This window comes from Mauremys mutica, chromosome 6, assembly GCF_020497125.1.
Source record: "Mauremys mutica isolate MM-2020 ecotype Southern chromosome 6, ASM2049712v1, whole genome shotgun sequence".
NCBI classification, from domain to species: domain Eukaryota; kingdom Metazoa; phylum Chordata; order Testudines; family Geoemydidae; genus Mauremys; species Mauremys mutica.
This window is the reverse complement of record NC_059077.1, coordinates 102,440,764-102,464,749: the sequence shown is the minus strand read 5'-3', so window position 1 is coordinate 102,464,749 and position 23,986 is coordinate 102,440,764. Positions and strand designations below refer to the sequence as shown.

Below are 23,986 nucleotides of genomic sequence, written 5' to 3'. Positions count from 1 at the left end.
ATGTAAAGGGTTATTCTGGTTATTAGTTGAAAGACCAATAAATAATCATATGTTAAATGGCAGTGTGTCATATTATATATTATATATTATATATATATATATATACACACACACATAACAAAAGGCTGAATGCAAAGATCTTCTTTTAAACAATTCCATTCAGAAAAATTGAATTTCAATTGGTCAGACCCAGATCGGGCATTATTGTTATATAAGCCTCTTGGATTAGTACTATTTTTGTGTACAAAACTGACTCACACAGTTAAGATGGATGTTCCATATGCATGGAGTAAGATTCATATATACAATATTAATTTTTATGCTGCCTCTGTTGGCCTCCCATTTGTTTTGGTTTCCATTTCTTAGTTACCGTTCAGTTGCATCTCCAATCTGAGATTATTGGCTCTCATCCAATGCACACTGAAATCAATGTAAAGACTCCCATTGACTTCAATCAGCTTGGATTGGCTCCTATGCCACCATTAACTTTAATTTGTAATTTATTATTTTTATTTAATGAGTTCATCACAGTGGTCTGTGAGCATGTTTTTAAAATACACATCAAATTAGTTCACCAATGTTAACTAATTAGACCTCTCCCCACAAATTAAAAATAAACCCAAACACCAGCATCCTCTCAAGATGAAGCCTGAGAAAATAAATGACTTTACACAATGCCCTGAACATCAACAGATTTGGGGCTTCTGCCAGTGTAAACCTAGACAAAGGACCTTCAAGGAGGATAATCTGCCAGTGGGAAGGGGAATAAGCCAGCATGAAAAGCATATGTAGGGAGTTCATGCAGTACAACAAGTGAGGGGTGCTGGCTGGAAAAGAGGGGTAGGATATGCTAAATCAGCATATCCCATAGCCTGCCTCCACCTGCAGACCTCTTATGGAATACCACTCAAACTAAAGGAGCCTCCACCTCTGGTAGGAACCCCAGAGGAGGACAACAACAGTAAAGTGACCTGCCCTACCTCAGGGTGAATCAATGTACACTTCCCTGCCCCAAGTTCAGAGCATCTGTTTCCCAGAGTAGCTGGACAATGGAGGGGAGCATATCCCAGTTAAGGGCCCTGCATTGAAAATACTCTGCCCACAACCTCTAGATGTTTTAATCTAACGAATGGTAGCTTGAGTGCATCAACTGATCTTAGGCATTTGGTGAGGGAGAGGTGGTCTCCTAGGTGATTAGGACCCAAAGCATTTAGGGTGCTTGTTTGTTTTTTTACACCAGTCTCAACATCCTGTATTGCATCTTTTAATTTAAAATAAAAAGTCTAACGACGAGGTCTTTGGTTCTGCACTGTTATCCAAAGTAGAAGACATCCACTCTTCTGCCAAAACTGCCACAGAGGGAGTGCCCTTAATGCAATTTTTTATCTGCTCCGACTCTGTTTCTGCTATTCCATCCGCCTCTTCCTGCCTCTGTGCTGAATACTCCTGTCAGCCATTGGGAAGAATCAGTGATTTCAGAGGTGTGCTAGGAAAATGAACAAATTCTCCCACCTATTGTGTTTACTGCTTTATGGCCGTCGCGCCTCCCTAATCTGTCTCTAAAAAAAGACCAGAAGTTACTTGTGCTTCCCCATTATGCCAAAGCTGAAACATTTCCAGCTATTTTTAATTTTATGATTAGTCTTTTAACTGTCACAAATTTTCCTATGTGATAGCCAGGCAAATACTGCAGTCCTATGGCATCTTGGTAGCCAAAACACTGCTTGCATTGCCTTTTTTCACAACAAAAGCTGAGATTCCAACTGAGAGATTCCCCACTACAGACTCCACATGGCTGGGTTGGAATTCGCTTATCACCTCCCCCTTATCTTCTGTTTTTCCAGATGCAGATAAGTGCTTGGACTATTTTCCCCATGAAACAAGTGCTGTTTGTTTGAGATTGCCACAGATGATATTTCTCATTTCTTTTATAACTATGGTGATGTTTTGTAATTGAAATCTTACTCCTGGCACCACTGGCATAATCTCCATGGGCATTTCAAGCTGCTGTCTGAACTCTGTGGGCCACATTTCCAAAAGTCAAGTCCTAGATTATGTCTAAAAAATATGCACAGGCACAGTTAGTGCTGACAATTTGGGCCTGCATCTGCAAAGGAGGTAATTTTGAAAGCAAATGGGTTCTCTTGCCTAGTTCTTCTTTGTATGTGAAAAACCAGATTTTTAAAGGGGCTTTGGAGCTGTGCTTCGGCTCCGCTCCAGTTCCAGGCAAACACCTGCAGCTCCACTGCTCCAGAGCTGCTCCGCACTCCAGCTCCGGGCTCTGCTCCAAAGCTCTGTTTTTAGAGGCACAGCACTGAACTAAGCCCAGGCAAAGGTGGTCTAGGGTGACTTTAAGCCTCTTTGCACCCTCCCGATCTGGGGCTGCTTCACAGCTTTGGCGCCTATCTAAATTACAGCAGCTTCTCTGGGCCGCCCTACGGGCCGCCCCACTGCCTGGAATTCCTACATTAGGGTTTGCTAGGGGGACCTTATGGCTGCCTTCTGCAGTTCCTTGTCAGGGGAATCCTCCCCAACCTGGATCCAGGGCTTTTAGGAGCTCCTTTACACTGCTATGGCCATTTTACCTGGCATAAAAGAGTCAGAGCAAGGATGAGAATCTCAACCTATCTGATAAAGATTCTGGTCACACAAGAATTCTGTGGGAAAGCCAGGAACTGAATCCAGATGTCCTGAAACGCATTCTAGTTTCTTAACCACAAGCCCATCCTTTTCACTATCCAGTTAGCCATGCTTCATACCTGAATTGGCACTGAAGTGTAGCTTTTACCATTCTACTATATATGACTCCATTACATTCACTACTGTACTGTTAGCTCAGATCCTGGCTTAACTAGAGATGGGCCCCAAGCTGCAAAATTCAAATCTGGATCTGGACCCAAACTTCAGACATGTTCATATCTGGGATTTTGGTTTAGCCTCATCTGAAATCTTAATTTGTTATTAACTATACTTTTATGGGGAATAAATCACTGCATATAATTTTATACAATGTTCTCTCAGCAATAATGCAGTACCATATGAAACCAAATCTACATAGTCTCCCCAGCTAAATGAGCAACTTGATAAAGTCAAGAAGATACACTTTGTGTTTGGATCTACGGTGAGAAGTTAATTTCCAATCGTGGTGAAAGTTCAGGACATTTATCATCTCGGTAGGAAAGTACGCCACAGGGAAGCTGTGTGAAGTGCAACACAAAATTCAAATGCCAAGTCAAAAATGTGTAGATGATAGTAGTCATATAGCAGCACTTCTTCCATTTCTGTTATTCATTAAACTACCATCCTGTACTTCTGCAAAGGATAGCAGATAAGCACCTATCTTGTTAAAAAGAGCATAGTGAAAATTACATCATCTCACTTCAGAAAATAAATATTGTGTCTGCCATTTGGAGTTCTCTTCTAAGGAGCTACATTAGAAGCAATTGTAGGGAGTCCCCCCACTCAATTTAGTATTCAGACACAAATGATAAAAATGTGAAAGCCCTCAACAAAGCTTCCATTATGCTTGGCAGTAATTGCCACATTTGTTGGTGGTCTCAGTAGAGAGGCCAAGAAATGATAGGAGATGGAGACTGAGCAGTCCATTGAGTAGTTTGCGTTTAGGGTGGGGAAGATTGCACTCCAATGACCCTGCTTTACTTTTTCAACTGATGAGTTAAAACAGTGGTTCTCAACCAGGAGTCCGGGGCCCCCTGAGGGGCCGCGAGCAGGTTTCAGGGGGTCCGCCAAACAGGGCTGACATTAGACTTGCTCAAGCCCAGGACAGAAATCTGAAGCCCCACCGCCTGGGGCTGAGCCCAGGATCCCGAAGCCCACCACTCAGGGCTGAAGCCAAAGCCTGAGAAACTTAGCTTCGTGGTGCCCTGCTTGCTACCTCCTAACGCTGGCCCAAGCTTCTATATGCAGAAAAACAGTTGTGGCACAGGTGGGCCATGGAGTTTTTATAGCTTGTTGAGGGAGCCTCAGAAAAGAAAAAGTTGAGAACCGTTGCGTTAAAAGACTTTGCTCTCCAATATAGTACCTTTCACAATTAATTAATTCAGTGTAAAATTAAAACTGATATACCACCACGTACCTGGATCAAACTGAATGAGCTTAGAGGGAGTCACAGTAAAATCCTTTCCCAGTGTAGCAGTCACTTCATTAACCTAAGAAGAAATTAAACAGAAAGTACCATACAATGGAGAAGCTCGATCTTTCCGAATCTTTTTAGCCTATTTAACCAGACCAACGCATTCTAGTGAATGCTGCAACCTTCTATGGATATTCATCACTATACTCTATCTATGAGGTCTCAAAAGCACACACAGGATTGTACAGTACACTGTGACACTTGAGTGAGAAAAGAAATAGGAAGAAAAATAAATCTTGCCAGTTTAAACAGGAGAAAAAAAAAACCAATTCCAACCTCGCCTTTGGGTTAAAAGTCATAATATAAAAGCTTATTGTGCATCTTGTCCTTTCACTTTTCAAATCACTACATAAATAGCATCATTTAGCATTTTTATTCAGCAAAATCTGGGGCCATAGTTATAGGTGGCACCTAGAGGCAGATATAATAGCTCTCTGAAAGTGTACACTGTGCAGTTGGCCTGGGTGATTGGAACTGGGGTTAGCCTAGTCAGAGTAAAAGCATCCTCACAGCCTTCCTGCATTACTGTGTCCTCACTGTTTCTGCACTCATCTGTGTGTGTGTGGGGGGGGAGTATATCCCATAGTTCTGTGCACTGATATGCACTGGGATTCTCTCCCGGTCAATTGGGTCAATTGCAGGAGAATTGTCTTTGTCTGTCCCTTGAGAGAATTGTGGGAAGGGCATTTGAGGATTATCAGATGTTGAGAGATCTTACCGCCACTCGTATCCACTCTGCAAAGTTGGTGGGTTCCAGCCCAAGATAAAACACTGCTTGGGCTTTAAACCACACCCCTGGCTCTGCAAGCAAGCATGGGTTCAAAGTGCAAATAAGCACATGCTTGAGGGTTGTTCATGTGGATGGTAGGGGGTGTGTGGCAAAAATACGGGTAGGAGCACAGGCTAAGGTGTGGATATACCCAAACAGTGCATTGTTACATTACAACATCAGCATTACTGTGTGCCAGCATCCAGCCCTTCACATCAGGGCCTTGTGCTCCCATTTCTACTGAGAGTAGAAATAGTTTGTGTGCAGGGCTATCCATGGGCACCATTGCCTCGTCAGGGTGGGCATGTACATATACACGCAGAAGCATGGGGAATCATGGCTCTCCATGACTTTTCAGAAGAGACAGAATTTGGGAGGCCAATTTCCATCCTATACTCTTACTTCTGGGCTTGATTTATCTGGCCTACAAGTGCCATATGCTCAGTACCAACCAGAATATGACCCTTAGAGTGTAAACCAGCAGTTCTCAACCTGTGGGCCACATACGGCCCAGTTAGTGCACAGCTGCAGCCCAAGAGCATATGGGTCTGGGGGGGTGTTAGGCGGGGGACACTGGTTCTCAACCTGCGGCCCAGGTAACACCTTGTGGGCTGCATGTGCGGCCCAAAATGATAAATAGGTTGAGAATCACTGGTGTAAACAATCCTATGCATGATAAAGGGAAAAACAGCCTGAGATACACCATTTTGGATCCAAAATTGCCCCCACTGAAATCAATGGCAAAACTTCCACTGACCTCAGCGAGGATGGGATCAGACTCTATGTTTTCAGTTAGAGCTATTTACTGCCATCAGTCTACAACTCCTGATCTAGCTGTGTTATAAGCTGCTGAACAAAAACATGCTATCCTAGCCAGAGAAACTGTATTAGCACTCTACTAGCAAGAACAGGGTCTTGACAAACACAACTTGAACCATATGGCCTTTTTGCTGATATAGTGCACAATTACTTGCGTACCAACCCAATCAAACAGCTCATGTATTTATAAGAAGGAAAACAACTGCCTCAGACCATTATTCACTTCCAACCCAAACTTTATTTTTTAACCTCACCTTCACTGCAATAAAGGCAGAGTCTATGGAGTGCCCCGATCTGGTGATTTTCAAAGACAACATTCCCACATTCTCACACACCGTGTACTCAGCCTGTTGCATTTCAATTTGAGACCACCTCAGTTCCAGACTGTAGGGGGGGAAAAGAAAATCTGTGTGAAAAACTCTTTTGCAGTCCACAGGGATCCCTCCTGCTGACTGCTGACTATGGCTTTGGTACAGGTGACATTTCTCTCTTGATTGTTGATTCAGTGAATACACACACAGAGTTTCTGTTTTCAAATCAGTAGATTTGTTTGTGAGATTGTGTTAATTAAAGATAGGAGAAACAGTTAAATAAATTAAGAATTCCAACTGAGTCTTCACCTACCCACTGAACCAAATGTGAACATCTTCTCAGGGCCATTGAAGTCAGTAGAAGTTTCATCATAAACTTCAATGGGACCAAGATCTGATCCTAAGAGCTGTTTGGCTAAGCCAGACTCTCTCTCCTGCTTGATTTCAGATAAGGCAATTGTTTTTTCCCTCCATTTAATTTTCTTTTACTGTGACTCTCCAGTATTCTCCCTGCATCATCACCTCTTCCTTCTTACAGCTCTGCCTGGATCCAGCCCCCTTACCCACTCAGCATGCCCCACTCGTCCCACAGGCCTTTCCAACCAGCCCCCACAAATTGCTGAATTCAAATCTTGTCTAAAATGCCCCACAGAATATCTTAGGAGGGAATTGGGCTTGACTTATTGTAAAGTCACAAGCTGGGAATGGTTGTGGAGAAAAACATGGGATGAGCCCTCTTGAAGGGTTGAGCTTAAAGAAGCGGGTGAGTGAAGAGTCAGAGATGAAATGAGAGAATGCCTCAGGTATGCCACTTATGAATCATTATCTAAAAAGCTTCCAAACTTTTGGATGACCATCTCTAGTGCTATTGGATGTTACACACACACACACACACACACACACACACAGAGAGAGAGAGCGCCTTGGGCACTAATGGGAAAACAAACCCCTTCTGAACCAATTTGTAAAGTCTCTAATGTATGGACTGTCTATAATACCAGGTGTAATGTTAGTGTGGGGGCTGCTGGAAATGGTTTCACGTCAGAGGCTTAAAGGATAAAAATTGATATAATAAATGTATGCCTTGAAGAAGAGCAATGAGGCCTTTGCATATTTCTGTGGAGCACTGGGACCCCGAGGATGCATTGGTGAGTGCTTTGAAACCCCAATGTCAATCATCCATCATTCCTGCACTGAGCTCCTCTTTGGCAATGTCTTTACACCTTAGTGCATCTGATGTGATTTCCTGAGTATTGTCCTTGTCTCAGGGCTTTTCTACATGAGGAAACTGTCTGGCATAGCCATAGCACAAATACTATTCCAATATAGCTATTCTGGAATAACTCCCCCATGAGAACACTCAGTTTCAACGTAAAGATGATTTTATTCACCAAATTAATCCTGAATAAAATCACTTTTATTTCAGAACTCACTGTCTGTACAGGGGAGTTATTTTGGAATAGCTAAATTATACCAGACCAAATATAGCAGAATAGATATTGCTATTCTGGAAACTATGCCAGGAAACTCCCCCAATGTAGAGAAGGCCCAAGTTACACGCTAAGAGTCACATGGCAGGGACCTTTAATTTTTCACATATTGTAAAGCACACTGTATAGCACTAGGAATAAGAGTAGTCACCCTCAGCCTATCCACATTTCAGAAAATGTTCAAAGTCTGATCCTGTAGTAATTCAGCATCATGCAAATAAACGTTTGTGCTTTTATTGAAATGATATGCACTTTCAAGTCACCACAGTTTTTTGAGTGTTACACATTCAAATAAACCCAACTCCACCATTTGAATGCAATGTTAAATTTGGAGTTTTTCATTAAAAAACTAACACCCTGTATCCCAGCCAAACTGCAGTCCAGTTAATTACTATACATTCTACCTCTCTAAAATTCCCCCTGAATTTTCAATCTGAGAAGCTGTTATTCTTCAGCTTCCTTCCTAAAAAGATGTGTTGCATTGGTACTGACATACAATAGTTCCCAGGTTCCACCCCAGAGTTGGCTGCATCAAAATGGTGGTAAGTGGCCTCTATATACATAGTGAAAAAAATGTGTACAATGATTATTCATCTTTGAGCATGTATAGTGCTATAACAAAGTGCCTAGGTTAGCCATACTCATATGAGGTTGACTATAGAGACATCTATTGACATAGTCTGGTACTGCATTAACTTCAACCCCAACTATCGATGCCTTTTCTCAGTACTCCATGGTGAAGCAGTGTTCAGATAGTTCTTGTGAAATCAACCACCTCTCTTTTCCCTTCTTTTTTAATTCCACGGGGTCTGGTTTGTAGACACCAAGTGTAGCACATGTAGGATAGTCCTGGCCATCTTTCTTGCTCACTTCAAATTAAACAAGTTGGCTGAACACTCGGTTGAATTTTCAGAAATAAAATAGAAACATTTCTAGCCACATAGAATTTTGCTTATTTGCTGAATTAACTAAAAGTGTGAATGTAAACTAAATAAGTTAAATTGCATTAAACCCCTGTATGGACATTCTCATTCCGAATTAAAGTGGTCTTGATTCGGGTTAGCTTAGTTTACTTCCAAAGTGATACTGTCTCCTTCATTAGTTATTGTTATAAGAGAACATTTTAGCTGAAATGAGGGAAACAAATGAACTGATTCCCCAGTATCATATCAACTTTTAGATAATGTTTTCACCTCTTAGCTCATAGAGCCGAGAAGCGATGAAAACATTACACACACACACTGGATTCATGGGTTTATCACAGGCTAAGGTGAAACTTCAGTGGGTGCCTGTTAAAATGTTGGGAAGAAGAGGGTCCCTGTATTTTCTCCCCTCAATCTACCCAAGAAAAATATAGCCCATAGAGTTTTTATTACTTGATGTTTTCTATTTGTTGCTTTGGAAAGGCCATTGCTCTCAGCAAAGGCCTAGAGTGACCTCCAGCTGCAAAAGCATGTATGTGAAGCTGACAACCTGGTCCAAGGCAGTATTTGAACTCTAAGTTTATGGGCCTCATTCTCATTTACATTAAGGTCCCTTTATACCTCTCTGAAAGGGCAATGTAAAGGGGAGAATAAGTGTGTGCGTGCACGCGCATGGTCATGTACTGTGAGAAATGTGGCATTTAACTGAAATCTGTTCCTTTGTATTTCTTCAATCTAAAAGGACATAAGAACATAAGAATGGCCGTACTGGGTCAGACCAAAGGTCCATCTAGCCCAGTATCTGTCTACCGACAGTAGCCAAATGCCAGGTGCCCCAGAGCGAGTGAACCCAACAGGCAATGATCAAGTGATCTCTCTCCTGCCATCCATCTGCACCCTCTGACAAACAGAGGCTAGGGACACCCTTCCTTACCCATCCTGACTAATATTCATTAATGGACTTAAATTCATGGAGGTTATCCAGTTCTCTTTTAAACCCTGTTATAGTCCTAGCCTTCACAACCTCCTCAGGCAAGGAGTTCCACAAGTTGACTGTGCGCTGCGTGAAGAAGAACTTCCTTTTATTTGTTTTAAACCTGCTGCCCATTAATTTCATTTGGTGGCCCCTAGTTCTTGTATTATGGGAACAAGTAAATAACTTTTCCTTATTTACATTCTCTACATCACTCATGATTTTATAGACCTCTATCATATTCCCCCTTAGTCTCCTCTTTTCCAAGCTGAAAAGTCCTCGCCTCTTTAATCTCTCCTCAGATGGGACCCGTTCCAAACCCTTAATCATTTTAGTTGCCCTTCTCTGAACCTTTCCTAATGCCAGTATATCTTTTTTGAGATAAGGAGGCCACATCTGTATGCAGTATTCAAGATGTGGACGTACCATGGATTTATACAAGGGCAATAAGATACTCTCTGTCTTATTTTCTATTCCCTTTTTAATGATTCCTAACATCCTGTTTGCTTTTTTGACTGCCGCTGCACACTGCGTGGACGTCTTCAGAGAACTATCCATGATGACTCCAAGATCTTTTTCCTGATTAGTTGTAGCTAAATTAGCCCCCATCATATTGTATGTATAGTTGGGGTTATTTCTTCCGATGTGCATTACTTTACATTTATCCACATTAAATTTCATTTGCCATTTTGTTGCCCAATCACTTAGTTTTGTGAGATCTTTTTGAAGTTCTTCACAGTCTGCTTTGGTCTTAATTATCTTGAGCAGTTTAGTGTCATCTGCAAACTTTGCCACCTCACTGTTTACCCCTTTCTCCAGATCATTTATGAATAAGTTGAATAGGATTGGTCCTAGGACTGACCCTTGGGTGACACCAGTTGTTACCCCTCTCCATTCTGAGAATTTACCATTTATTCCTACTCTTTGTTTCCTGTCTTTTAACCAGTTCTCAATTCATGAAAGGACCTTCCCCTATTACCCCATGACAACAGCTTCCACATTCTTTTACAGGTTTTAGAGTAGCAGCCATGTTAGTCTGTATCCACAAAAAGAACAGGAGTACTTGTGGCACCTTAGAGACTAACAAATTTATTTGAGAATAAGCTTTCATGGGCTACAGACAGCTCACTTCATTGGATGCATAGAATGGAACATACTATATGCTCCATTCTATGCATCCGATGAAGTGGGCTGTAGCCCACAAAAGCTTATGCTCAAATACATTTGTTAGTCTCTGAGATGCCACAAGTACTCCTGTTCTTTTACAGTCATTCATAAGGAATATCTTTTTACTCTTTTTCTCAGAGTTTCCTGAAAAAAATGCTGCAATATGAACCTGTGAAACTTTATATGCATTTTTTTTCCTCAGCGTCAAACCCACCAATGGCTGATTTGACTTAAGGCAGAAAGTGGTCGCAATGCACAAGTCATGCACAATGTATTGAATTGCTTAGAATAGAAAATCTAAGTTACGTTTGGGGGGCAGCAGAGTTTCCGGTTGGATCTGTGACTTGAAACTCTAAGCTGTCTGAATGCACCTCCCAGGATGGATTGATGGCATAAAGTATGATTTTGCCATTTAAATCCTTTTGGCTGAATCCTTCCTGGATAAATCCACCTGGGAAAGAGGGGAAACATTAAGATAAATCAAAATCCAGTTAAACAAGAGTTAGCAAAAGCCACATGGTTTGAATTGATTATTAAAGAACTTTTTCTTTGTTAACTCTTATAATTCTGCAGCATAATACATAGTTCTTCCAGAAATCTACCCTTTCCTCTGCATAGTGCCACTGCAGAGTTTACTACTCCCCTCCCCCCCACCCCCGGCAATTATATAGTTCCCAGGTGATATTGCATCAAATGACCTAGGTACAGATTAGCTTCTGTTGTTCACTATTTATCATTGTTTTACCTTCTATTAAGCTTATAACACGTCTGTGATATATCGGGGCTTTGTCCCTTTTTACACTGATGTTTCAAGCTTCATTTGCAAAAAGCAGTTCTTGAATTGTAGCTACAAAATATGCTACCAAGGTGTTTAAGAATTCATCACTGACTTGTATTTGAGTACTAGTATTGGAACCTTCTTATCATATTCCAGTCTTCCAAAGAAGTCTAGAATCAGAATTCAGTTTGTTCTATCACAGCTGAGTGGTCCTATATTTTGATAGGGTCACAGGGTTTGAAATCTGCCCCAGTGTGTCTCAAGATGTTTTAGATCATCGTAGGAAGAGGTTAGAGAATACATTACCTGTTGTTATATTTTCCAGGTAGCCATAACGAGGACCTCGTAAAATCTTAAAAATGACTTGGTCCTCTTCTGTATCGGGGTCATATGCCTTCAAGGACCTGGCAGTAATGTAAATCCCATAATTGCCATTTTTCAGGAGCTCCACATCTGAAGAACAACGGAGGTGAACAATTTTTGGTGCAGTTTTGTCCAAATGGTCCACCTGAATCAAGGTTAGAAATAACAAACGTACATTTGTTTCACAGAATCAGACCTTTCCCTGCACTCAAAAAAAAAAAAAGTTGAGTACATAGGAACCACCTGAAATCTGACTCAAGGCTTTGGTAATGTCACCCACTGACCTTGTCAATACATCCTCCCCAACCTGAGCTACCTTCGCATCTCCATCCCTAACCTTATGATTTGCCTTCCTGCCATCAAACCTGTGGCTCCTGCATCCCATGATCTTCCCATGAAACTACTTTCCTCATCCCCATCCATCTTCCATGTGAATAGGAAATATGAGGCCCAGAAGCCTCTTTGCTAAATCTGTACTTCGACATTTCTCATGCTTTGCTATACAATGCAGTCTTGGCCACCTGATGCTAAAAATGCCAGATTATATAAGAACTTAAAGCAGAGGCACCTGGGCCTAATGCTGACACTGTGAGAACCTTTAAAGGTGGGGGAAATCAGAGACCAAAGGAAAGATCACACTATGGAAAGGAGGAACTAGGTCAGGCTAATGGGAGGCAACTGATAGGGATTTAGGATTCATGGCCAGGGAAGGACGGAAATCCAGCTTGCGAGCAAAGGGAGCTAAGCATTGAGATTGGTGAGAACAGAGGACTCCCTAATGGAACAGAATTGAATGAAAGGGTCTGGTTCAGTTCTAGGGCAGGGCTGAAGTTTGAATAGATTCTATGTAAAACATACCTTTGTCACAGAACAGTTATAGACTATCAAGTTGAGTATTTTCTCCTGGATGTGGCCCATGACAGATGCTTCAGTAGTCCTAACACCACCCCACCACATCAGGTGCAGCTTACTGTGCAATATGCCTTTGGGAAAATGTGGGATTTCATCCTCACCACAGCTGGGGTTAACTTTGGGGCCTTAACACTTGAAGACTGAAAACTCTTATAACATTCATCTCAACTAGTGTAACAAAGATTGCATTTTTTTCCTATTCTTATGTCTAATCCATTTTTTAACTATTGCCACAGGGTATTACTGAAGCAATGAGTTCCATTGGTTAATTATCCTATTAGCCCATCCCTACCAGTTCAATCCTAAATTGCTGAGTCCCTGAAACTGAGCAGCAAGCAAGCACTAGCATTATTCTCATTGGAGCCAGTATTTTTATACCTATTAATTAACCTTATTATTCTATTCATCTTTTTTAAACAGGCCTGTTGGCCATACTTACCTGAATGGTGAATGCCACAGGCTCCATTTGCACCTTCCCATCTACAATGAAGCCTTCATTAGTCCTATCTGTTGCAACAAATGTAAATCTGTCAATCTGGGAAGCCCCTCCTCCGTGTCTATATGCCATGTCCATGTTGTCCACATCTTGCTGAGTGAAATTGTGCTGCAGCAGCACAGCCCCTCGGTAGCACAGATGGCCATATTGAGGGAGCTGTGCCAAGAGGAAAGTAAGGTTCTCTGAGGAAGTGTCAGCATCTGAAAGCTGCAGGACATCAGGAGAAAGGAGTGCCATAGTGCCTTCCACTAATCTTAGCCCCTTGTTCCTAGATACTATGGGCAAAGCTTGGTCCACTGTCTCCAGCATGATCTCAAATGTTCCATGTTTAGTCTTCAATCCGTTGCTGATGATAAATCTGGCAAAGAGAGGCAAGGCAGCCTTCAGCATGTGTTCTTGATTCACCATCTACTGAAATGAAATGATAATACACACCTTTACTAAAGGATTTGCCTCACGGTGACTCTGAAACACACATCAAAAACTGGATCTCTGACAGTATCCTGCTTTTCTTTTGACTCAAACCCAGAACAAACAGGGGATAGTCATATAACACAGGGTAAGGAGTACACCGATTTAAAGAGCCATTAAAATCGATATAAGGTGCCTCCTAGTGTGGACGGTTGTGGCGTTAAATCGGTTTTAGGCTCCTAAAACCGATTTAAACGCCTAGTGTAGACCATGCCACAGGGTATGTCTACCCTGCAAATTTTCTGTGCATGAACTACACACAATGCTGATGAAAGGTTCTCACTTGCCAACGTTTTCATTCAGTTATTTTTGTCATTACCTAACTGGCAAAGGCTTTCCCCTCAGTTAGACAGCTTAACCCTCAAGTGGCTGGATAGCCTAGTGGATGGCTCTTACCCAGAGGTCCTCAGTTCAAATCCCAGAGGATGGCAATGTGCACTAAGGACTACACTATCTACCTACGTGGAAAGATTTGCTTTGCAAAGAGCTGTTCCCTGTGGTGATATATTTCCCTTACTCCCACCGCACCCTCCAAAATATACTGCACTTTGTGTGCATGTGTTATCATGCTCACAAGTGTAAATTAACATGGGAAAGTACAACTGATATTTCAGACATAACTACAGGTGCATTCCCAGCTAGCCACTTTTTCCTCTCATTACTCGACTGCCATTTTACATAAGCCAAATAAGGAATAGTCAACATTTTGATAATTTGTTTCGCCTTGATCTGGAGGTTGAGAGGCGTGTAAACTGAACTCAGAGAAGTATTAAAAGAACCAAAAGCTCAGAACTAGGATTGCTGTGGTTTGCCTTGTTTAGAAGTGATCTTCATAGGTCATGGAAATGGCTTGCAGTATTATACAGGCTGTCCAACTAAAACCCTTCACTGCCTATGCCAATGCCCGATGATTAGGGGCTGACCAACTTGTAAGCAGGCACTACGCCATCAGACAGATGGGAATGAATATAGGCAGGCCAGAGACTATATAGGAGTTAGAAGTATGTTTACTGAGGGCAGAATTCCCAGCAGGGAACATAGAGGCAGCTGTCTGTACTGACCTGAAGTTACTGTGCCAATGGTAAAGGGGATGTACTATTGCTAATTTAGCTGGATCTGATATACCGCTGGAAGAATAATACCAAATGATAAGTACAAAACAGTTTTCATGGTCATACAAGACCATTTTTTGGCCTTATAGAGACAGGAAAAGTACAGCTGAGGGGTGCAAATTGACATAGCCACCTTTTTGGGGTCTCCCTGGGAAATCTCTGAAGCCAATATTTAATAAAAAAGATTTAGGAAGAACAGTTCATGTGTATGAAAAATTAGTCGAGAATCTTCTACAGGACACTGGACAGGTTCTGTGACCATCTTAGATATATAAATAAGGCTAAAAATTACAATGCAGATGTAACTTGATCTGGCAGATAATGAAGCAGGCTGTGTCCAAGAAGTAGTTATTGCGACACTTTCCTATTTCTACACTTCAGGTTTTTGTTTATTTCAGGTTTACTGCTGCTCTGTTTTTCCCCTAGGAATGAAAAGCAGCCAACATTCTCATCACTCTGATGAAATTTGGGGGACAACTCTCAGGTTTAGTTCGGAGGACATGTCGCATGGTTTGATTTCACCATTACCAAGGTTTTATGCTTTCTGAAGTTCCATGGCAATAGAGTTGGCTGCAGAACCTGCCATCTGTCATGGCATTTAAAAGATAAAAATGGAATCATAAATAGAGCCAGCTCATTACAAAATCGAGCCAGCGTGTCAAAATGGAGGATATTAGCATGTTCTTTTAGCATCCTGCTGCCAGCATCTGATGTCAGGTTGCTAATCATTTGAAGTCATCTGTCCAAACAAGCATTGCCAAATCTTTCTTCCAGGCCAGAAGCACCAAACAATACAGAGAAATTTATTACAGAAGAAATTACTTTAGCGGAAGGTAAAAATCTGATCATTTAACCCCCAACACTCCCCCAGCTCCATATAATTAATGTTACCATTCCTTGTTTTTAAAAAAAACAATCTACTGCAGTATTTATATCCCTATACACGACCAAATTCTTTGCCAAATTATAACAGAAAGGAACGTAAATTACAGTGATTCAAACTGACATATATTTATTAAAAAAAAACCCCACAATCTTACTTCTATTAAACCAAACATTCTAATTTGGTTCTACTCCACTGGTCCAGACAGAAAACTTAGAGCTTGTCTACATGCAGAGTTGCCAAGGAAGTTAACAAATGCTCAGTATTCTCTGTTATGGAAATAGGTGATCATAAAAACAGCTCTCACAGCTAGAGCTGATTGAAAATCAGAATTTCCACCTTATACAAAATTCAAACATTTCAATGTTTGCTTTTGTTTCAAATTGGGACAAAAGGTCAAAATATCATTTGACCTTTCATTTATAGAATGAAAAGTTCAGATAATTTTCATTCAGAAATGTCTAAACATTTCATTTCTGCTTGGTTCAATGTTGAATTGTGTCTGCCACAGAGCCACATAGGACTTGTAGTTTGATTGCCTCATGGCCTCATTTTCTTCTTTGGGCCAGGCTTCCTGGCTGGACTACATCACCCAGGATATAATGCAATCATAATGCCACGAGGCATTATAGCAGTTTAGCCATACAAGGGAATCATGGGTGATGAAGCCCAACCTGGGAGCACCAGCCCATACAGGAGAATGGGGACATGAAAGCGTCTAAACTACAACTCCCATGAGGCACCGTGACAGCTCAGGCAAATTAATATAGAACTGACCCAAAACTAAATGTTTCTGTTTGGTTCAACAAACTACAATATTTTGATTTGGGTAACCCAAAGTGAAATACTTAATTTGATTTTTCCCAAAGGAAAATAAACAAAATATTGGCAAAGTTGAAAATTTCCTGTGGAAAATGTGGATATTGCAGAAATCCCATTTTCTGTAAAAAACAAAAAAACAAATCCAAACATTTTGATGGACAATTCTCAGCCAGCTCTACTCAAAGCTTATCGATATTTCTTGCAGAACATTATCTGCATTTTAATCAGCCTAACACCCCCATCCCCAAAAGGCTGTGTGCAGTAGTGAATCTCTGTCTAGTTGCACCCTTCTTTTCTATGGCCCATTGAGATAAATTATGAACACCATCCGGAACTCTGTTCATTCAGACACTTTGCCTTCAGAGAGTACCAGTCTCTACTGGCTTGTGAGGCTGGTTCAGGACCTGAACCCAGATTCTCCATGTGACAGTGCATTTGATTGTCACTAGACTGCCAAGCTGGCTCTGAAGGTGACAAACTTTTGTGTGCAAATTCTGTTGTATTTATTTATTTATTTCCTTGTTTTGTGGAACTAGAATAGATTAATGCTCATCAGCATGTGAAAGAATCACTATAGAATACAAAAAGCCTGTGGTAGAATTAATGTCACTTACTGAAGATTAAAAAAAAGTCTATTGTATTGAAATAAGAAGCAGAGCACAAAAGGGCAGGGCACAATCTTTATGTATCGGGGAACATATTACTGATGGTCACGTACACTACTCTTCCACTATATAACACTGTTCACAACAAGAAGGTTAAGGCAGAAGTTAGTTAAATGGTTAAACTGCATGACACAGTCACTCAATCTGCTCCAAAGAATGGCTGTAGCAAGAGGCATGAAAGAACCATCTAAGTCTAGATCAAGAAATCTGAACCCAAATTCTCAGTGTGGACAATGATTTGGTGGGAGCACTGACTCTAGTATGAAAGAAATTGGGGGTGATGCCAGGAGATTGAGCACTTTATCTAAAAGTGACACAATTAGAGCTGCCGTCCTAAAAAATAATATAGTAATGAGCTAGATCCTCAGCTGTAGCTCTACTGAAATCAGTGGAGTTATGCTACCAGCTGAGGATCTGGGCAACTGAGGAATTTTATAAGAGAGGCGCACTAAGAGAATTGCATATTAGGCAGAGTGAGGCCTCCTTGTTTCTTAGGACAAGAGTACTAAGAAGGAATAAATGATGTATGCTGTTGCCGTGTAAATCAGCTAAATGTTTGATATAAGTCCTGAGAGATTTTGGGGTGATGTACCAATAAGTACCAATAAGGAGGTGTTGGAATATATAAGACACACAATGGAAAATTTACATTTTGATAAGTTTGATCCTACCCACCCAGGTTATTATTACATTGGTCCATGGAAGCAAATCATCCTAATTTTGGCAAAAATTCCGGAGGGACATTACATATAGATGAGGCTTCAAACTGATGTATTAAGCAGGCACCAAGGTATTTAAATTAGTTCATGACTACTCAGAAAAGAAAACTGTGTCAGAGTATGTAATTTGGCTACCTTATTAGTATATTTATTAAAGTTGGTTTTGTAACCAGAGAGATAATCAAGATATGTTTATAACTCAGGCAGAGAGATATTATGGATTGAACCACCTATCTTAAAACCATAGATAAACAGCTGATGGATAGCCCAAGCTGAAGGTTCCCATCTAGAATAAACAAAAGAATGGGGGGACCAATGGGAAACCTTATAGAAAACATAGATCAGCATGCAACCTTCAGAAAATATGAACCAATAGAAAACTTTAGTTGAGGGAGATGAATGTAATGAATATGATGCTCTAAACTTTCTATTTTAGGGATTTTTATAGCACCTGCCTTCTCTGGGGCAAATCTGCTACACATAGAGAAGGGACAGGATTGCAGAGGCTGGGTGGGAGGGGTGGGGAATACCCTTTGTGTAAAGCTCAGCTTCCTGGCAGTTCCCAGTTTGCCCATGAGGGCAGTGGGGGAAAGGAGACAGGATTGCCAGAGATGGAGGCGCCACTTTAATTCAGATTCTTGCATCTTTGACACTACGCAACTCCTACTACCATGTGTCCTCTTCAGGCGAGACAATGTGGAATGTATGAGAGGAGATTCTTTCACCTCACACAGTTCCCCAGCAATCAAGCCAGCCATTTAGTGTAGTGCTTTGCTAAAGATTTGCCCTTTAAATAAAACTTCCACTCAACACAGTCAAAAGACTTTTCTCTTCCAAGTGAAATTGGAAGACCTGGGAATTCCACGGGTCTCAGTAAACTGTATGACACTGAACAGCATGCATGTGCTTTCAGCTGCTGCCTAGCATTAACATCTGGTCTGGCTACAGCAAGGATGGATTTCCAATCCACACTACAGAACTTTGGAAATTAGCAAAGATCTCAATACCTCAATATAAAAGGGATACAGTCTGCATCACCTGCAGTTCTGGGGATTTTTGCCCTTATTAGTGATAAGAGATTGTACTGATTCAGATGGAGTGTGGTGTGGAAAATTGAAAGAGAAATTAAATAATTAATCTATCTTTTCAGGAGGGAATATAAAGAACGTATAGTTGAAAAAACACATGGTTCTGAAGGATTTCAGGTATTACAAGAAATGTGCATCCCAGCTCTGTCTCTTCTTACAGAAGAATGTAATTCCAGTGGTACAATTAACAAGGAAAATTTTATAGTTTAAGGTGAAATTCCACAAGGGATGTTACTGAGGCTCATTCTCCTAACTTAGTTATCAGCCATGTATATCTGCATGTTATAACAATGTTTGAACCATTATAGGCAGATTAATATAGCCCATGCTCTTATTTCATGGTTTTAAAGGATGAGTAGTGATCACATAGTGTCAGTCAAAGCTAAATCCAAGATGGAGGTAATACCTCTTGTCATATAAACATTGGCTATTTACTACCAGCACCATCACTACCACCTTTCCATAAGTTTTGTTATTAGTCAAAATAACAAAAAAGGAATTCTTCAGAGCTTACCTGAACAGATCTCGGGGAGTAGCTGCCTTGCTACTGTGGACATAGCAGACTGTTTGACCTGCTACATCCATTTGGCTGAAACTTGTAATAGGGACTCCAGGATAGCTGGCATACTCTATCTGTCCATACTGAGGTGGCAAGGTTATCACATAGAGGAGCTCTTCTGGTTTCTCAGTACCATCAATTGCAAGGAGAACATCAGTTGTCAAGAAACCTCTATCTCCCTTAGATACAGTAAGTGGCCTTACGAAAACAGCAATGTCCCCTGCAAGATACATTATACCCAGTTAAAAGTGTCATATTGACCTCTGTATTTCTCTCTTACCTATTGTTTCTACCCAGTGTAGGTAGATGAATTCATGGTTTTAAACAGTGATTGTGTAGTGTCACATTCATCAAGAACAAATCCACAATAAAGGTAACATCTTTTGTAATACAAATCCAATGATAGAAGTAAGGCCTCATAGTTATAGCACTAAATTGGGAGTCAGGAGTCCTGAACCATACCATCCTCCCAGCTTTGCTGTTCTTATTACGTGCTTTGGAGAAATTGCTTACCATTTTTCTGTGTCTTGGTTTACCCATGTACAAAATGAGTATAATACCCACTTTACCAAGATATTGTCAGCCCAGTTTAGTCTATATTTATAAAGCACTTTGAGATCCTATGAGGTGAAGGATAAAATATTAACTGAGTGTATGACCTTTTGAAATTTTAGGAAGCCTTCTTCAAAAATAATTTTAAAAGACCCAATCCCACAATGAGTTCCATGCAGGCAGATGCTACTGCAGGCTTGGAGCCCCACTGAAGATAATTGGACCCTGCCCATTAAAGGGTTAAGGCCTAAGAGTGGATCATAAATGGCAATAAAAATTTTTTCTGATTGTCCTGGTATAAGAATTAGTCATGGTAGAATGCAAAATTACCCAGATCTTTACCTTTTTCCATATCCTTGATAGTTATGTAGAAGTCCAGTGCTGGGGATTTGTTGTCCCCATCCCACAGATGAAATCTGAAGCTGTCTTGGTTCCTGGACCCCATAGCGCCTGTATGCACATATCTCACAAGATTCATATCTATTTCCTCCTGGGTGCACTTCATTTCAGTTTGGAGCATCACCCAGTCCCTACCTACCTAGAAAGAATAAAAATCTGTCAGCAACCTGACAGTATTCCATAAGTTTTCCCAAGTTAATTTTGCTCAGTTAGTAGATATTGCTCAGTTATTTACACCCTTGCCAGTGATAGCCTACCTATAATTCCCCTTTCACACTTTGGACCTCCTTCCTAATAGGAGGTTTCAGGGGCAGTAGCTGGCAGGAGCTTTGTAGCCAAGCAGCCAGAAGAGCTGGGGGGAAAGCGGATGCTAAGAACCTAACAGAGCTCACTGCTCGGAAATGTTTCCTCATATTCAGCCTACGTTTTCCATTTCATGCCATTACTCCTAGTTCTGCTCAGGCCCAAAGCCAGCCAGGCATAAGTGAGGAGCCTATGGGGAGCTAGAGGGAAGCAGGGAGAATTAGGGAGCCATGAGGTCCTTCCCTGAAAAAAATTGCAATGTCAGGTGCAATATCCTGCTTTGTAGAAGATTTCAAGGTCTTTAACAACAAATACGCTAAATCAACCAAAATCTGAATATGTGGTATTGAGCAGGAGTTGTGTCCCAGAGTAACATGCTGCTGCTGGAGCAAATAATGTTAAAATACCAATAAGCACAACACACCAGAACCACAGGCTTCAGACACACTCATATATTTCTTGTTAGACATGCACACAAACCTATATAAAATATTAGGAGAAGCCAGAATCTACCTAGCAACTTATTTCCCTCCCTGATGTATGGGGCACTAGGCTCCCATTTCCAACACCGTCATTCAGAACCAAGCCCCACTTGTTTCACAGAATCACGCTACCTGGAATACAATAGCCAATTTTCTACGTAACAAACAACAAAGAAAAGGTTAGTATGTCTGCCTTGCTTTTTGTTCTGATTGCTCATCTTCGGTCAATACTTTTCTTCCCTCCTGTTTCTATTCCTATTTTTTCAGTGTCTCTTCCTCTCTCATTAACACTTATTTTATGACCTTCCCTTTCTCTTTCTCCCTCTATCTACTTTCTTCTTCTCTCACTGATAGGTTCTCTCCTGCACCACTGGGGAGTGTCTCATCTGTGGGGTTTCCTTCCACTCTCTTCCTGGTCCCTAAAATATCTCCCATCCTCTGTCCCTGGGGTTGGTCTTTCCCCCCATTTGGTCTAGCTCTTCTCTCTCTTCCTCCTCCCATTGGGTTTCTTTCCCTCTAGGATCTCCACCATCATCCCATGAAGATCCTGCCATGGTTTTAACTTCCCCTTCACCCCATCCTAGTATCAAAACCTCTGATTCAATATTTTGCATGGTTCAGCTGCACAAGTCAGTTCGTCACAGCAGTGTATTTCAAAACATGAAAGACATTCAGGATAAAAAGAGAATCAGCTTCTTTTTGTTCTAACAAGAGAGAGCTGTTTGCTTGCTTGCTTTTTGTTAAAGTACAAAGACTAACCTTGAGCTGAAGCTGCCCATTTTCTGGAATTCTTTCAAATAAATAGTAAATTCTCTCCCTGGGGGTGTCTTTATCTTCGGCTGACAGAACAGCACTAGAAATTATTCGGGTTTCACCCATGTTCACCTCTATCTCATCCTTCCTGATAAAAAGAAAAACCTCATGCACTGATGTGAAAACAGAAAAGTAACCTTTCCAATAAGTGATACTACTGCCAGGAAATGGATTACCCAGAAGCTGACAGGAATAATAACTGCAGAATGACTAAAGGAGAACACATATATCTGCACAACAGCAAGCAGAGAAGATTGATTTCTCATAACAACAGTGAAAAGCAATACCAATGAAACAGATCTGAAGCAACTCTGGATCTAACAACAGGAATCAATTCTCTCTGCCTCCCTCCGTAGTCATTATCTGGGTTGCCTTGGAGGGGCAATATGAACAAGGTGGCCATGATGCTATTACAGGACATACCAATAGGTGCGCCATTGGCCCTTTAGGGGTCTTAATTCATTGGCTGTTCAATCATTGGCTAGCTGAGCCCTGAGAAAGAGCTCACACGAGGAACAGAGGCCCATTCTGCTGGTTGCCTATGCTTCCCTCCTCAGACTTTCCATTAGCCCTCCAGGATCAAATCACTGTAAGGTTTTGCTTACAGCCTTTTGCTCATTGGTGTCTGTGGCTGCCATTGCACAAGAAAATACAGAGTCAGGTAGGATGGAAATCCCAAAATGGTTTTAAATTCCTCCAGAGACTTACTCTCGCCTAATTCTCAGTCTCTCTCTCTCTCTGATTCCCTCCCTTCAGCTAGTACCTGCCTCTTAGCAGCTCTCTCTTCATATAATTTTAATATTGTTATTATTTATTACTTGTATACCAGTAACATTAACTATGTACTAGGCACCAACCAGCAGTAAGGTAAAACACAGCCTCTGCCCCAAAGAGCCTACAATCTAAGAAGACAAGCAACATACAAAGGGATTAAAAGATGGGTTAAAAAAACCCACAGAGCTACTATAGGTACATTTAAAAAAATACTAAATGTCATCTGACTCTAACTCTTCCATCTACCTAGTCAGAATTAGTTGGCTAATTCTTTCTGGTATCAGAGTAGAAGAGGGGATTTGGGGGGCGGGGATAAATGTAGTGGCTTTACATTCGGGGAAGATGTTCCACACAGCAGGTCTAAATGGAAGAAGGTGCAAAGGTGATTGTGCAGTACTCCTAGTGATTCAGAAACATCAAACGGCTGGATCAGGAACACCCTGTCGGTTCTTTTCAAGTCTGCTTACTTTTCCAACTGCATGGCATGTGCAGGCTATTGGAGAATGGGACTAAAGTGGGGAGGAAAGGTGATCCCAAATCAAAGGGTGAGTCGGATTCCCCACTGGGGCTGACTAATTATAAGATCTAATCATTGCCTGTCAAGGCAGCAACACAGTTTCTGGGTTCATCTGGGCACAGAAGGCGAAATACACTTATCTGCAGTCACCTCCATACCTCACTCCAAAGAGAAAGAGTGGGGAATGGTGTACTGAACTTTATCCAAACAAGAAAAATATCAAGGTATATTTGATCAGTAATTATGATTACATCATTTCATTTTATTAATATGTAAACTGTACCCTGCATTCTGAGCTATGGTCACTACTCTTCTCATGTGTACTATATATCTCTTTGCGATCATGTAATTGTAAAATTAACTTTTGTATTCCTTATTTTTGTCTGGGTTGATGAAGATACACATTCTTAAAATCTATGCCTCTGCATTTAGCAAGGAGTTCTAGCAGTTTAAAAAATATTGTTTCCAATAACCATCAGCAGTTAAAGGATGGAACTTTTCACAGAGAGATCATAAGAACATAAGAATGGCCATACTGGGTCAGACCAAAGGTCCATCTAGCCCAGTATCCTGTCATCTGACAGTGGCCAATTCCAGGTGCCCCAGAGGGAATGAACAGACAGGTTAACATCAAATGATCCATCCCCTGTTGCCCATTCCCAGCTGCTGGCAA

General features: G+C 41.2%; 1 protein-coding gene across 3 annotated transcripts in view; it reads right to left on the bottom strand.

Annotated features, from left to right (window-relative positions):
• FREM1 (FRAS1 related extracellular matrix 1) overlaps nucleotides 1–23,986 on the bottom strand; it is a 103,598-nt gene that overhangs the window by 19,922 nt on the left and 59,690 nt on the right. The window contains exons 22-29 of one of the 3 annotated variants that reach the window (XM_045022325.1): nucleotides 21,969–22,110; nucleotides 20,368–20,563; nucleotides 19,429–19,693; nucleotides 13,098–13,512; nucleotides 11,690–11,891; nucleotides 10,912–11,056; nucleotides 5,996–6,125; nucleotides 4,097–4,169 (exon numbers count right to left, since the gene is read on the bottom strand). In XM_045022325.1, coding sequence (XP_044878260.1) covers nucleotides 4,097–4,169; nucleotides 5,996–6,125; nucleotides 10,912–11,056; nucleotides 11,690–11,891; nucleotides 13,098–13,512; nucleotides 19,429–19,693; nucleotides 20,368–20,563; nucleotides 21,969–22,110 — 1,568 coding nt within the window. Of the gene's footprint in view, nucleotides 1–4,096; nucleotides 4,170–5,995; nucleotides 6,126–10,911; nucleotides 11,057–11,689; nucleotides 11,892–13,097; nucleotides 13,566–19,428; nucleotides 19,694–20,367; nucleotides 20,564–21,968; nucleotides 22,111–23,986 lie in introns of those variants that run through there. The other 2 variants (XM_045022326.1, XM_045022327.1) reach the window with 2 other exon arrangements.